The 15,091-nt window shown below is 44.1% G+C and overlaps 1 protein-coding gene across 2 annotated transcripts; it reads right to left on the bottom strand.

The window, feature by feature from the left end:
* Window positions 1-1,357: 1,357 nt before the first annotated feature.
* On the bottom strand, window positions 1,358-15,016 carry LOC147312130 (interferon alpha/beta receptor 2-like). Of its 2 annotated transcripts, none has more exons than XM_086266320.1 (7): window positions 14,824-15,016; window positions 10,216-10,348; window positions 8,492-8,667; window positions 7,816-7,967; window positions 3,385-3,541; window positions 2,467-2,588; window positions 1,358-2,234 (listed from the first exon to the last, which is right to left on the bottom strand). In XM_086266320.1, exons 1-7 carry the CDS (start codon window positions 14,882-14,884, stop codon window positions 2,118-2,120), a joined length of 918 nt encoding a protein of 305 aa, XP_086122446.1. In that variant the 5' UTR covers window positions 14,885-15,016; the 3' UTR covers window positions 1,358-2,117. The 2 variants fall into 2 exon arrangements, with proteins under 2 accessions (XP_086122446.1, XP_086122447.1); XM_086266321.1 differs by having other exon boundaries at window positions 14,845-15,016.
* Window positions 15,017-15,091: the final 75 nt, after the last annotated feature.

Here is a 15,091-nt window from a genome sequence, read left to right as displayed (position 1 = left end):
TATCCATAACACATACTGTGCATGCGTGTACATAGAACCTCAGCTACTGCTGTATAGAGCAGGGCTCTAGAGTGCAGCCAGTTTGGTTGCAAATGCGACCTAATTCCTCAATAATGTCACTAAAAAAATGGAGCAGCTGTTCGAGTAAAAAAAAGTCTCTGTGTGGCCGACAACAGACGACACTATGCTCATATCGTGGTCTAAGCCAATCAGAGACAGTCAAGGGCGGGACCTCTGAGACGCCCACGGTAGGATGTTCAGACACTGAGATGTTCAGTTCGAAGCCTTTGAGCCATTTTTAATTTAGACTTTCTGTTTATTTTATATATCTTGAGATATGTTAAGTTTAAATTTGAGCTCAGTGAAGCTCGTTAGGCACAAGAACTTTTTCAGTAACTGGGCTTTCTGGTAGAAATGTGCTCCAAATAAAGAACTTTGTGTCGAGAGGATTGATAGTTAATCATTTACAAATCAATACTGTCTGTATGGACAGCTATTATGGGTTAGTTTGTAAGGTTAGGCGCACAAAAAGTTAGTCTAGAGCCGGATATTGTGTATTATCTTATTTACTTTGTATTTCTTGACTTTCTATTCTTGGTATACTCTTTGTGTTCTTCTGCTATCTGTACCTGAGCTGTGGCAATGCACAAACTTCTCCTCCATGGGATCAATAAAGTCGTATCGTATTTCCTTTAAAATGCAAACCTACAAAAATACAAATACAACAATAAATACAAACAACATACACCTTAAAGATAGGGTGAGGAGTTCGGCCATCCGGGAGGGGCTCAGAGCAGAGCCGCTGCTCCTCCACATTGAAAGGAGTCAGCTGAGGTGGTTCGGGCATCTGACCAGGATGCCTCCTGGGCGCCTCCTGGGTGAGGTTTTCTGGGCATGTCCCACCGGGCGGAGGCCCCGGGCCTTGGTGTTCCCCCGGATAAGCTGGAGGAGGTGGCTGGGGAGAGGGAGGTCTGGGCTTCTGTGCTTGGGCTGCTGCCCCCGAGACCCGGCCCCGGATAAAGCGGAAGAAGATGGATGATGGATGGATGGCAAACATACATTCAGGAAATATCTGTTCCTTTCGTCTAGTCTTTTTTCAGACTGTGCAAATGTCCAAAGAGGAGCTCCAGAAAGCTGAAGAACTGTTGCTCAAGAGCACTTTAAAAGATACAGGCAGCCTCCCATTAGATGCACCGGAGGTATAAATGTGATGATTCTAGGTTATGTTCACAAAGGTTGACCTGTGACCTCGAGGGATTTGATCTCAGTGTGTGGAAGCTCGTCCTCACCTGCTTTAAATAGGTGAGTCCAAAGTGTGATTAATACAGCATCATCCACAAACCTTCACATCAGACTCTCAGAGTTCAGTCTGCTTTATTTAAAAATGAAAGAAAGACAAGTCAAGAAAACAATCAAAGAAAAATCATCGCATTCAAAGTTCACTCCAAATATGGGTGGAGATGGCTGCACAGGCATCCACCCTTCACTCCCCTGCAAACCAGATAAACTTGACTTTAAATGAAAAGCATGGGTCTGCTTATTTAGCACAGAAAGCAGGAAATACAGGAACACTTCACAGTAACGCTTCACATATAAACTTACAGTAACGACACCGAGATTTTATGAAAATTTCACTTCCTGTCTCGATTAATGGGATGAAGAAGAGCTCCAGGTTATAAAAATATAGACACAGACGTTATTCAGATTCACAGGAGACGCTATTGTCAGGATTACATCGTCACAGGTCCGACAAAGATGGGAACGACCTGTTGTGGGACGTGTCCCTGTGGGAAACCGTGTCAGCTCAGCGACGATGACCATCTGAACTCAATCAGTCCAGGTGAGACTGAAGGACTGCATCAGCTGTTCAGGAGTTTGACATTTTTATACACGCGCCCCATTTTCAGGCTCAGAGCAAACAGAGCAGGACTTTTATACAAATATTAAGAATAGGTGGCAGAGTTAAAATGATCTGAGCTTGTTCAGCCCACTGAACCAAAGTTTGTTTGATCCAGAATCCACTGCGGTGGTGTAACAGATGCCAACCGACATCATCCATAAAATACTTGTTACACATCATTACACCTGAAGCCCCACACCCGCTCCGCCGGCTCCACCTAAACAGACTTCTCCGAGTGGCTCCTCTTCAGGCGGTCAGACGAGCCGTCGTCATGTGAGCTCTGAGGCGAGAGTCCGGGTGGAGCGCTTCCTCGCCGGTAGAGGATGACGTACGACTGGAAGAGAGGGCGGGACCGTTTACTCTGACCTCTGCTCAGTCACAGCAGCTCTGACCACGAGTACATGCAGACACCAGCATTTAAATAAAAACACCGTTAACAACAGCAGCAGAGGCGAAACACTGATCCCACACTGTGTCATGTGACTTCCTGTGGACTGCATCAAACGTAGTTTGTGTCATCAGATGATTGATAAACTGGTTAAATCTGATCGATTAGTCGCTGTTACCAGAGATTTGGGAAGTCTCGTTTTCAGCACACTGAAGGTCAGCCGGCTGCCGTAGGCGACCAACGCCACGAGGAGGAACACCAGCGCGCAGAAGGCCCCCAGCAGCACCACCAGCATGTACACTGAGGAAGAGACCAGGGTGCAGGTGTTAGACTTCCACCTGCACATTTACATGCCTGAGAGGAAGTGCTCGCTCTGAAACCAGGTTCCTCTTTCAGTCTTCGAACACGGTCCATGTGCCTTCATCAGGGCGTGAGGTCTGTGAACACGCATGTGTCCATACACGGTAATAAAACCGAGCTCCCATTGGCTGTGCCGGACGCACGAATGTGACATCATGTGAAAAGAAGAGCTAGGCTAATCACAGAGGTGCGTCTTACATACTACATTCAATTCAAAACTGACACTCTGGAGTTTCCTCGTGTCTCTGAGCAGTGAGAACATTGACATTCAATAAATATTCTAACTTATCAAACATGATTTTGTGGCACAAACAGGATTTCTTTATCACCAGACTCCAAATAAGCTACAGCAGCGTGTGGACAGAGTCTTCCTGTCACACCGTGGACAATCAGGTCAGCTTTAGCGCCATCATAAACTTGTAATAAGCATCGGCTCGTGTCTGGACTTCTGGACTCCTCCTTCATCTTATACCAGACCCTGAAACTAGCTGTCCTAACTCCTCCCCTCTTTAATCCAACTTTCTTTCCAATTGGGTCTCATGCTCTGGTGGGCGGGGCTTTGACCCCCTCTGTGACGTACTACAGAAGCAAGAGAAGAAGAACTCTGTGATAAACAGTAAAGTGGGTTAATTCAGCTGTTTATACATCAAAACAAGATAAAATTAGAGCTGTCGTCTTTTAGCTCACTAAACTGAAATGACATTAAGCAGGAGAGCAAGTCTGCAGCCACACATACGTGAGTTTCTGGGTGGGGGGCTGGTGAAGGCACACTGAGCTTCACTCGGGATGGCTTTGGAGAAGTGCGGCTTGACGGAGGCGGTCACACAGTACTCCACACCTGTCTGCAGGTAGCTGATCACAGTCTCCTCAGAGTAGGGCATATGCAGCGTGAACTGAAACACACAAACAGACAAAGTTCATACTGACGGTCCGACAGGCGCAAACAAACGTCATCATGTGACAGGAAGAAGATGCTGAAAATGGACCACGCTTCAGCCAACCCTGAGATCCCCCATCAAAGGTTGGTCATGGATCTGCTGCTGTGTGGTGTGGATGATTCACTGTGAAAAGTCCTGATGCTCAGCTTCACGGCCACCAAAATCAGAGTGTTCTCCAACGTGTCCACAAACTGTTTGTGGACCTGAGCTTAAACACGTGCACATGAACACAGCTGGTGAAAAGCTGGACAAGGTGAAGACTGAATGTTCTGGTTTGTGGGCTTTTTAAAAACACATGCAGAGGCAAAGAAGCGCAGCACGTTAGAAAAGGAGAGCCTGATCCAACACAGAAGGAGGAAACTGACAATACGGGAAAACCTGCAGGTCAGGAAGCTTTTAAACCTTCGACCAAACCTTCACAGATTTCTGATTCTCTGCAGGCAGGTTTATGTTATGTAGTTACCTGACCTGTAGCTTCTCCACTAGTTCCTCCAGGTGGCGCTCTTTCCTCCATTTCTTGTCATTCCAAACAAACTGGTGCAGATGCACTGTACTTTGTACTTTGTACAGTGCATCACTTCCTGTGTTACAACCGTGATTTTATTTTTCCAAAGACAGGAAGAGCTGCAGCTCAGCAGCTGATCAGAACAGGAAGTAAAGCAGAACGACGCACTGAGCCGCTAACATGAGGAGCTACAGAGCGCAGAAACATCTGGGCCAGAGGTGGCCCTGTGTGGACTCATATATGTCTGGGATCAGAGACAGAAAGCTGTGAGGAAGCCCACATCCACAGGTCTGTGCTTATATCTCTGAGGTGTTTGATCAACCTACCAGCTGAGAAACGGTGTGCAAGTGTGCCTAGAAGAAGGCAAAGGGGTCCCACCAAACACCGATGGGGTTTAGATTTCTCTTTTGTTCATTCACTGACTGATAAAAATAAATGATTAACTCTTTGATTTTTGAAAGCATTCTTTGTTTACAGCAGTTTCTCTCACCTGCCTAAAACCTTTGCACAGTACTGTATATGTGTGTGCGTCACATAAAAGTCCACACAGGTGAGACGTGGATTTGCTGGACAAACTGTGTTCACACCTGAACATTTTAGAGAGTTCAGGGTCACTGAGGATGGACTCACTACTCATAATGTGAAAGTGTGACACGACTCCATCCTGGACTCATGATGTCGACTTCAGCAGAAAATGTTCATTTTGTGTACTCGGACATAAATGCGATGAAAGTCGTGTGGCTCGTGATCGATTCATAAAGTTCCATCACAGGGATATTTTCAGTAAGCTGCTGTTGCAGCTCGTTAAGTCGCTCGTATTCTGTGTTTGTGCAGTTATTGCCAGCTGTCAAAGCTGAGCATTAGTGAGTATCAAGGTTAAGGAGGTCGTGTCCCGCCTTCGCCCAGCCGCTGGTGGGCTGATCATCTCGGTGACGGCACCATCTCCTCCTGGTTTAATGAGCTTTAAACCTTTAAGTACCAATGAAGACAGCAACAACAAATCACTATAATTTTATAAACGTAACCACATACGACTTCTTGATTAAACATAACCAAGAAGTTTTTCCACAAAAGGGACACAGAGAACGAGAGGACTCACATCCAGCAGCAACAATCAGAAGATAATGAGCCGACTGAGACTGTGGTGGAAAAAGTTGTTTTTTCACCAAAACCCTCAAAATAACTGTTTTTCTTTAATGTTTGTTATGTATTTACTGTGTTTTTGCTACAACTGCTTTGAACTGCTTTTATTTTTCTTGTGAAGAAGGCATTAAGTGTTGTTTTAGTGGATTTTAGCTCAATATGTGAATTATTTTCATCCTAGTTTTACAGGAAATACTGTGAAGTCGTACATTAAAGTTTTATTTGTAATAAGTATTTGATCAAAGCCAGAATAGTTGTTAGTTTGTTGCTCTGCTACAATCTGCAGGATACGACACATTTTCCAACATACTGAAGAGTTTATCGTTTTTCTCATAAACGTTTCACATTTGTACTGAAAATTTGCCATTTTTGTTGTAAATGTCTTATTTTCCCCATAAATATAAGATGGTTTGGAAAGCTATGTGTGAAAGCGGAGCTTTTGAAAGCTGCTTGTCGTGCCTCGTGCGCACCTTTACTTCCTTTTTTGACACCAGACCGTGCGCCATGTTTTTGATGTAGGCTTCTGATTGGCCAACACTTCTGCGTTTCCACGTGGACGAGGACAATTAGACAGTAAGTGGTTGCACTTAAAGCACCCAGAGTATTAATCACATGTGTGGGCGTGGCCACAGATGTGCTGTCCAGCTTGACTCTTATTGATTGTGCAGAAACATCACTATTACTGCTACAAATAGGAATATATTCATCTTCATAATAACGTTTTGTTTAGGTTTTTGTTTATTATGCTTATTTTGGTCACAGATGTATTTTGGGGCGTGTGAACGTGCTCTTTGTGTTAGCGCCTCCTGTGTAAATGTGATACAGGCTATAAATCAGCTCTACACCTGCAGCCCAAACCTCCAGATGCTGTCTCACCTGCTTAACTCCTGACCCCGATCAGGGGGTATCAGCTGACCTCCACAAAGTGAATGAATCCTGCCTACCAGGACATGTAAGCGGGGGATTTTTCTGTAACTTTCAATGGGACTTTCAGGTCCTGCTTATTGAGGAAGAATCTGTCAATCATGTGTGTTTAATCTCCTCCAGCCGACATGTTCCAGCTCGCAGAGATGACTGACCCTCTTCTCTTGAAGCTCAGCGTTTCCTCGAACACAGGCAGATGTGAGCTGGGGAGAGGAAGACGCTGCCAAAAACCACAGAGTGAAAAACGTCAGCGGCGCCTCTCCAAGCCGCGAGGTGCTTAATAATCGTAGCAAGCTTTCAGACGAGCTGCTGTGTGGGTTTGCCGTTGTGATTTCTTGGTATTCCACACGGCTCAGAGTTTCACAGCATGTAAACGGCCTCCGTTACAACACGCAGGTGTGCGTGACGCGGGAGGATCCGAGGCTCTGCGGCTGGTTCGTCTCAGCATCAAAAAGTTCAAATTTTCCACAAAACACAGAAGTGCTGCTAAAGGAGCGTGGATGAGGTCAGCTCCTGTTTAAGGTGGAAGAGTAAATGTTGAGCCTCACCGTTTATTAACAGCAGGGCTGAAATGTAGGAAAGTTTGCTCTCCATGGAAAACTGTGTCGTCTTACATGATGATGACCAAGAACAAAAACCTACATTTGAATGAACCATGAGAACTTCACAAGATCATAAAACATTTCCTTGTAATAAGTCAAAGCGAGAGAAGTACTAATAAAAATCTGGAAATGTAGTCCTTCACAGACGTGTGCAGGAACTTTGTACTGTCGAGTACACCAAAAACACAACCACATGCAAACCCCTGTGGGTGTAGCCACAGGAGGAAGACAGGAAGTACCGTTTAAACGCACGCATGTTTGCAGAACTCAGATTACCAGTGTGACGGCGCCGAGACAACCGAAGCGCTCCGAAAGTTTAGTCGTAAAATTATTGTGTTGGTAAAATATTTGTTGTATTTGCAGCGGCACAAGTAAAGACTGTAATCTGAATAAATGTTGCTTCAAAACTCAAATCCTGATGAAAAGACGTGTTTGACATGTTCATTCATTTTCATTTATCGTTGAACGAGTCACAAAATGATTTTAGATTTCAATTTGTGTTTTAAACACTTTTAGTTTCTGAACACTGCGATGATTTACAAAACTTAAATATCCCTGAATTCTCTTTAATCAGAAAAGTTATTTTATACCAACAAAAAAAACAAGATTTACTTATAAAATAAAAGCCAAGATTCACTCATTAAAGAAAAGCTTGTATAACTGGATCAACATGTAAGGAACTTTCTGAGGGACACCTTTGTGTCCACACACACAAAATCTACAAGATAATCTAAAACAACAGGCAGAGTTTGTAGGTTGTTTTAGAAAAGTCTCAGTCTTTGTGTGTTTGGCCTTTTGTCCACATGTAAATGGGGTCCTGGGTTACAGAAAAACTGAAAGAAGACAAACAAGTGTACATTTATCTGGTTTTATGATGGTGGGGCAGCTTCTGGTTTGTCTGCATTCTTGTACCGTTAGGTTTAAATATCCACCTGACTTTTCTCGTATTTTGTGTTTTCATGTTTAAAGCAGTTCTTGGGGGTAACGGGGGAAACCCCCTTTTCAAAAAACACCCGAGTGCTGGTGGGCGTAGCCTGAGTGTACGGCCGACATACCTCCGCTCCGTCGCGGGTTCGTCGTACGTGGAAGACTAAGTCTGTGTGGCTGTCCTTCAGGTGCTCGCTCGCCAAGACTTCAGGAAGTGTGAGGTGCAGGATTAAACAGTTCCCACATCCAGACACCGCAATGTCAGGAGGTCCAATCACAGCTACAGAAAAAAGAAGAAATTCAGTCAGCTGGAAGGAGACTGGACACAAATCAGTACAGCGACACAAACACAGGCGATGATTTTAGTTTCTGTCAGCAGAAAAACCCTGAAGAGATTTCTAACCAGGGAAACTGTTCTCAAAGGAAAACGTCATGGGACCGTGTAACATCTGTTTAACGAAGCTGTGAGCAGGACTAGAAGAAGATGAAGGTAAATCATTAGGAATGTACAGGTGATGGCACGAACAGTCACATGACGTGGATACGGCGACGTATCCTGGCTCAGGGCGAGCTTTGATAAAACAACCACAAAACCAGAAAAATATGATGTTTGTGGTGTTAAATGCAAGATGGTGGGTGGAGTTACTGATGTAACCTGTGTTAATAGGAGTTATCGTTTTACACTGCTGTAAGGTTACAACAAATATGACATAATAATAGGTACAAGTGTGCTGTGTTGGCTCTCCATCACACGCTCATGCTTTCATCATAAAACTGGTAATGAAACGTGTTAAAGTGCCTCACTGTCTGACAGCGGCAGGAAGCTGTCCGATACCGTCCAGCTGGACCTCTGGGTGGCCGTGAAGGCCTGGACACGAGCTACGTAGTGGTCGAACGGGTCCTTGAAGGCTCTGGTCAGGTCACATGTTTGTCCCGCCCTCAGTGCCACGCAAGCCGGCACCGGCTTCCACAACTGCTTTCTTCATGTCGAAGAAAACAAAACACAAAGACGGACAGATTACTGTGTCATCCTGTGAAATAAACCTTTCACAGATGAATGAAGCTGTGGGCGTGTGCGTCATCCACAATAAATAACCTCACATCTGCCTTCAAATAAATATGAAAGTTTACATTTACTCAGAAAGGAAAGTGCTGACTCTGTATTTAGAGGTGCCTCAGAAACAGAAATGAAACATGAAACTTACTGAACAAAGGAGCTAAATAAGCAACAAACACAGGAGATATCATTCAGGATCAAACGAGGCTGAAATTAACTTTACTGACATTATTGTGACCTGACGTTTTAGTAAGAAGCACCTTCAGCCCAGGAGGTGCCAAACCTCAGGGACTGAGAAACCAAGAGTACAGTGAAGAATTCATGTTATAACACAGAAACTGCTTCTGTTTCTGGGACATCATCACTAGAATATCGACTTGAGTCATTCCCAGGCGCCGTTTTTACATTTCTGACTACAAAGCTAACCACACAGTCTCTGATGTACTGTATTTTCCGCACCATAAGGCGCACTTAAAATCCTTTAATTTTCTCAAAAATCATCAGTGCTCCTTATGTATGAACTCTGGTTGTGCTTACTGACCTGGAACCGATTTCATGACGTACACGGCGCTCAAAAATCTGTTAAAAATGTTTTACAACAACTTTGGTACAAGATGAAGCCGCACCGCTTGATGAACTATCAGGGGGTTACGGCAACTGTAGTCAAGGGGCCTCACGGAGTAATCTGGGTCCTAAACTCCGCTTCAGGTCCCAAAGTCAAACGAACACTGCGGCATCACCGAGAGTTACAAACTGTCTAAAATCTTTCATCTTTAAATAAAATTATCAGTGTTGCTGCTTTACCAGGTGTAACAATTAAGTTTAACATCCATGAAAACAGGATTTATTACGTTTAACAGACTTAGAAGTTAGCAGGAAGTTCGCTCGCTAGCTTCCACCTAAACATGATATAGCATGTTCTGACTGAGAGATTTCTGAAAAATTCAAACGTACAGCTCTGCTATCACTTCCAACATAAATGAAGACAGAAAACTAAACAGCAGTGACGTTTGTAGGGTTACTGAAGTTGGGCTAGCTGCTATATAATGATGTGCTACGTGATCGCTAGCAACACAGCTATGTTAGCCTAGCATAAACACAGTGAAGCTGGAGGATGAACGCTAACTTTTTTCCACTCGATAAAAGTTAACATGAGGGTTCCTGATGGTTAGAGACAAATGCAATCGCATGGCAGGATGCTGTAAACGGACCAAACTTCAGTCAGGAGAACAACTGAGATAATCCATCCACAATACGAGGTTAGTCAGGAGACACTGGCTGGTTTTAACCTTTGTGCTGTGATAGTACTAATCACTAATCACTGCTCTGCCGTGTCAAACAAGACCAAGCAATCTGTCCAAGCTGCTCTATTAAAAAGACCAGCGAAAGCCTTTAAATTTAGCCTGACACTCTGAATCTGAATCGGTTTTGTTTGAGACAGCTTAAATTTCTGATCAGATTTTCTGAATACCTGGAGCGGACGACTTCTACCATGAATTGGGCGTCAGAGGGGGTCTGAGGGCCCGGCTGGAAGCTGAGTGTGTGTTCCAAGTTGATGGAAGAGATGGAAACGCTGGAGGGTGCAGAAAGGGAAATGCCCGTCGCTACAGAAAGGAAGAGGATATAAAAAAGTTTTAAAATAATCCTCCTGTATGCTTAGACAGGAAGTGTTTGTACTCACACAGTTTCGGCTCTGCAGATTTAAAATGAACCTCTCAAAACGCATTTGAAGTACAAACTCTCAGCTTTACTTCACGGAGTGGAATAATCCACTATTTTATAACAGGATAATGTACTTAACACTGTTTCTTACACAGGAGTGGATATATCTTTGTTTCTTCAAAAACAAAACTCATCCATCCAATAGTGCGAGGGACCATTTGCTGAGGACTCATTAACAGTTTGGTCCACAGAGAGAACAAAGACAAGATCGTGGACATCCACAGGAGACAGAGGGGGATGATCCCAGGATCCTTTCCATGGTGAAGAAAACCCCCCTTACAACATCCAGTCAAGTGAGGAAGACTCAACGTGAGGAAGACTCCTGTTATCGTAGGCCTTTACACACAGACTGACTCAAAATTCAGAATTTTTCAGATGTGAACTTGTCTGTAATGTTAGCATGAAACGATGAGCTCGTCCTGATGTTCCTGAACACAAAAAGGAAGAAACAGAGATTCTGGTTTGTCCGATGCTCGGGAGCAGGCGGCAGCAGGGAGGATTTCCTATTCTGATCCCCGAGTCGAAGCCTTGGGACGGGTTTCAGGATTGAGCTCCTGTTTATTAGAGTTGTGACCACATCTGAGGAGGCAGAGTACTGATTCAGAGAGCCGACTGACCCGCAGCAGCAGCTAGCTGTGAATCTGAGGGATGCAGGATTATTTACTGTTTATAACTTTGTGTGACTTGAGCTACGAGAGCAAGTGTGGCCAAACGCAGTGACCTGAATGGTCAGATATTTATTCACATGTGAAAGCTGGAATAACCCAGCGTGATCGGAGAAATTAATGCTTTAAAGCTGTTCGCTATCACCATCCTGACACTTTGGAGCTGAAATCATAAATGTGGGTGAGAAATGTAGGGAAGCTGAATCTGCAGGAACTTTTCACAAAACTAGTTTAGAAGTCGGAAATAGAAAAGCTTAAAGCTCTAATGTCCAGCAGGGGCCGACTCCTCTGGCTGTGAAATGAAGTCTGATTGCATAGAGGTCTGTGAGACATAAGCCTCCAACTCAAAAAAGATGGTCTCATTGGAGTAAGAAGGGACCTGAAAACAGGGAGGGTTTAGGGCGGAGCTACATTTGATTGACAACTGCATCGTCCCTCTGTCCTCGCAGGTCTCACATCAAATCAAATCAAAATGTATTTCTATAGCACTTAATAATACAACTAAGTTGACCAAAGTGCTTCACAGTCGGTCAGAGCAATAGCATAAGACAGAATAAAAACAGTTAGAAGGAGGACAAGAAACAATAAGGTAAACAGCATAACTAGCCGTCTGTGAAGGTTCTCAGTCATCCAGGTCATCGTAGTCAAAGGAGCTTGCCAGACACTTTTCTTTGCAAGCTCCTTTGACAGCATAACTAGCCACGAAACTAGTTTGAATCAAAAGCCAAACTACAATAACACGTTTTAAGACGCAATTTAAAGACTGGATGGACTCGGAGGAACGAATATAGGGAGGGATGTTATTCCAGAGGCTGGGAGCTACGACAGCAAAGGCCTGACCTCCTCTGGACTTCAGACGAGACCTTGGTTGGGTCAGGAGCATTTGATTGGAAGATCTACAAATGGAGGCGATCGGATAGATACCTGGGAGCCGATTGAAAATTTTAAAAGTAAGCAAGAGAATTTTGAAATTGATACGGTAGAGCAGATCTACCTGCTCGTTTGTCACATCTGGGTTCAAAGCATCAAGATGATGATGAGGAAACATCTTCATGATGGGAATACATCACAGTGTGTCTGTGAGGTGTCTGTATGATGTGCTTGGATCATGACAGTGTTCTTTAGTTCTTTAAAGACATCCACAGGAGACGACGGATGTTTCACTCAGAGCTGCTCTGACCTGCCTTTTGGCCTACTTTGGACAAGTGGACTCTGTCACTCACCTTCAGCCTTTATTCAAAATGATCACGATTAAACCTCCAGGTTTGGGAAGGGTGGGTTTACAAAAAGAGCTTCCAAATGGGAATGTGGACAGTTGGATCACCTCCAGACCTTTCACCCGCTTCATTTACAGAGAAACAGCAGCTCCATTTGATCTCCTGAAAATCAGAAACTGTGCAAAGAAATGTCTGTAGTCTCTCAACTAAGTGAGTAATATTCCTGTTCAATCCCGTGAAGTAAAGCTGAGATTCTGCACTTCAATCACAGAGTCACCGCTATAAAAGGCTGTGACTGTTCAGAGACCTACAGCAAAGAGCACTTCAGTACAGACTGAGAGGGAAATGAAACTTACCTGAGCCACAGACAAGTGGCTACTACATAAATGCAGTGCAGGCTGTTGGAAGAAAGACATACACATGACAGCAGAGTCAAACGAACACTGCAGCATCACTGAGAGTTACAAACTATCTAAATTCTTTCATCTTTAAATAAAATGATCAGCGTTGCTGCTTTACCAGGTGTAACAATTAAGTTTAACATCCATAAAAACAGGATTTATTATATTTAACAGAGTTAGAAGTTAGCAGGAAGTTAGCTCGCTAGCTTCCACCTAAACTGATCTACGTCCCTACCCTCACCTATGGCCACGAGCTGTGGGTAGTGACCGAAAGAACGAGATCGCAGATACAAGCGGCAGAAATGAGCTTCCTCCGAAGGGTGGCTGGCCTCTCCCTTAGAGATAGGGTGAGAAGTTCGGCCATCCGGGAGGGGCTCAGAGTAGAGCAGCTGCTGCTCCACATCGAAAGGAGCCAGCTGAGGTGGTTCGGGCATCTGACAAGGATGCCCCCTGGGCGCCTCCTAGGTGAGGTGTTCCAGGCATGTCCCACCGGGAGGAGGCCCCGGGGCAGACCCAGGACACGCTGGAGAGATTATATCTCTCGGCTGGCCTGGGAACGCCTTGGTATTTCCCCGGATAAGCTGGAGGAGGTGGCTGGGGAGAGGGAGGTCTGGGCCTCTTTGCTTAGGCTGCTGCCCCCGCGACCCGACCCCGGACAAAGCGGATGAAAATGGATGGATGGATGGATGGATGGATGGCTTCCACCTAAACATGATATAGCATGTTCTGACTGAGAGATTTCTGAAAAATTCAAACGTACAGCTCTGCTATCACTTCCAACATAAATGAAGACAGAAAACTAAACAGCAGTGACGTTTGTAGGGTTACTGAAGTTGGGCTAGCTGCTATATAATGATGTGCTACGTGACCGCTAGCTACACAGCTATGTTAGCATAACATAAACACAGTGAAGCTGGAGGATGAACGCTAACTTTTTTCCACTCGATAAAAGTTAACATGAGGGTTCCTGATGGTTAGAGACAAATCGCAATCGCATGGCAGGATGCTGTAAACGGACCAAACTTCAGTCAGGAGAACAACTGAGATAATCCATCCACAATACGAGGTTAGTCATTAATATACTGCTGCATGGGCTGTAGCTACATCAGAAGGGTTTAAAAACTGAGTTTTAAAATGAACAGTGGTGATAAAAACCGAGAGAGGCCGACAGGGATCACTGACTGTTTTTAGGGGCTTGTTCAGATTAAATAGAACAAAATACAAAACATGTTAAAAACACAACAGCCTTAATAAACCTGGCTCAGGGTTCATACTCATCACTTAACAGCCAGATCCCTACACTGACTAGGGAGGGAGCTAAACCTGACATGTATTATAGCATGTAACACTGTAAGATATCTATGACAATATAAATAATCTGAAATTAGTTCAGAACTTTTACTTTAAGTGTCTAAATTCTTCCTTTAGCAGTGTCTGAACATTAACTCAACACAGGCTGCTTTAAAACCTAAGAACAGAAATGCACAAGGACCAAACCCAAGCCTCAAGATCCAGCTGAAAGTTTTACTTATCGCACCTTCATGGCACCATTATCAAGGTCCAGAGACTTTAGAACAATAATATTATAGAAAATCTGAGCAATAAATCACTTTACTGTCAGTAAACTTCATTATCAACTTTTATATTGTGATTTTGTGTCAGTCTTTTGGCAAATGAGCAAAAGTCATTCTACAAGTTTAAGGAAGTGAAGAGAAATGAAACCAGAAGTAACATTTTACAACAAATAATAATGATAATTAGTTATTTAAAATGTTATTAATATAATAGGTCATTTTTTAAACTGTCACAGTTTTTCCTTCACTACCAGTCTGATTTCCTGTGACCCCCTCCTCCTTTGAACTCCCCCAGAAACAGATTCAACACCCCTGTAAACCTGCTGAGAGCTCAAATCAGACATTTCCTGTAAGTCCATGAGTGCTTCAGTAGAAATAAGAATGATTATTAATTCTCCTGCTAACATCCACACTCACTCTTTTCCTCCAATACACACAAACTTCAATGCAAAGGTGTAAAAAACCAGAGAAAACAACAGAAAGCTTCAGTAACCCCCCACCTTCACCCCAGTGAGCATTACCAAGATGTAAATGCAGAAGCAGCAGCATCCACAGCCCCATCGTGTGTCCATGGACTGTGCCAAAGTTAGACTGCTTCAAGGCGGCTGATAAGCTGTTTGTGGGGCTGAGGACAACCTATAGAGGGAGGGGAGGGCAGCACAGGGGCATGTGTTATTGTACAGCTCTGAGTTTCTGTTTCCACAGAAGTCCCTCCCTGCTCACACTACAGCTCCAGCTCCTGATCACAGAGCACACAGGACGCCAGCA

Source organism: Aulonocara sp. 'chitande type north' Nkhata Bay, linkage group LG16 (assembly GCF_057382095.1).
Source record: "Aulonocara sp. 'chitande type north' Nkhata Bay isolate Kocher_YH1m ecotype deep benthic linkage group LG16, A_spYH_male_GT1.1, whole genome shotgun sequence".
Classification (NCBI taxonomy): Eukaryota; Metazoa; Chordata; class Actinopteri; order Cichliformes; family Cichlidae; genus Aulonocara; species Aulonocara sp. 'chitande type north' Nkhata Bay.
The sequence above is the reverse complement of the archived record's forward strand: the minus strand, read 5'-3'. Positions and strand labels throughout refer to the sequence as shown.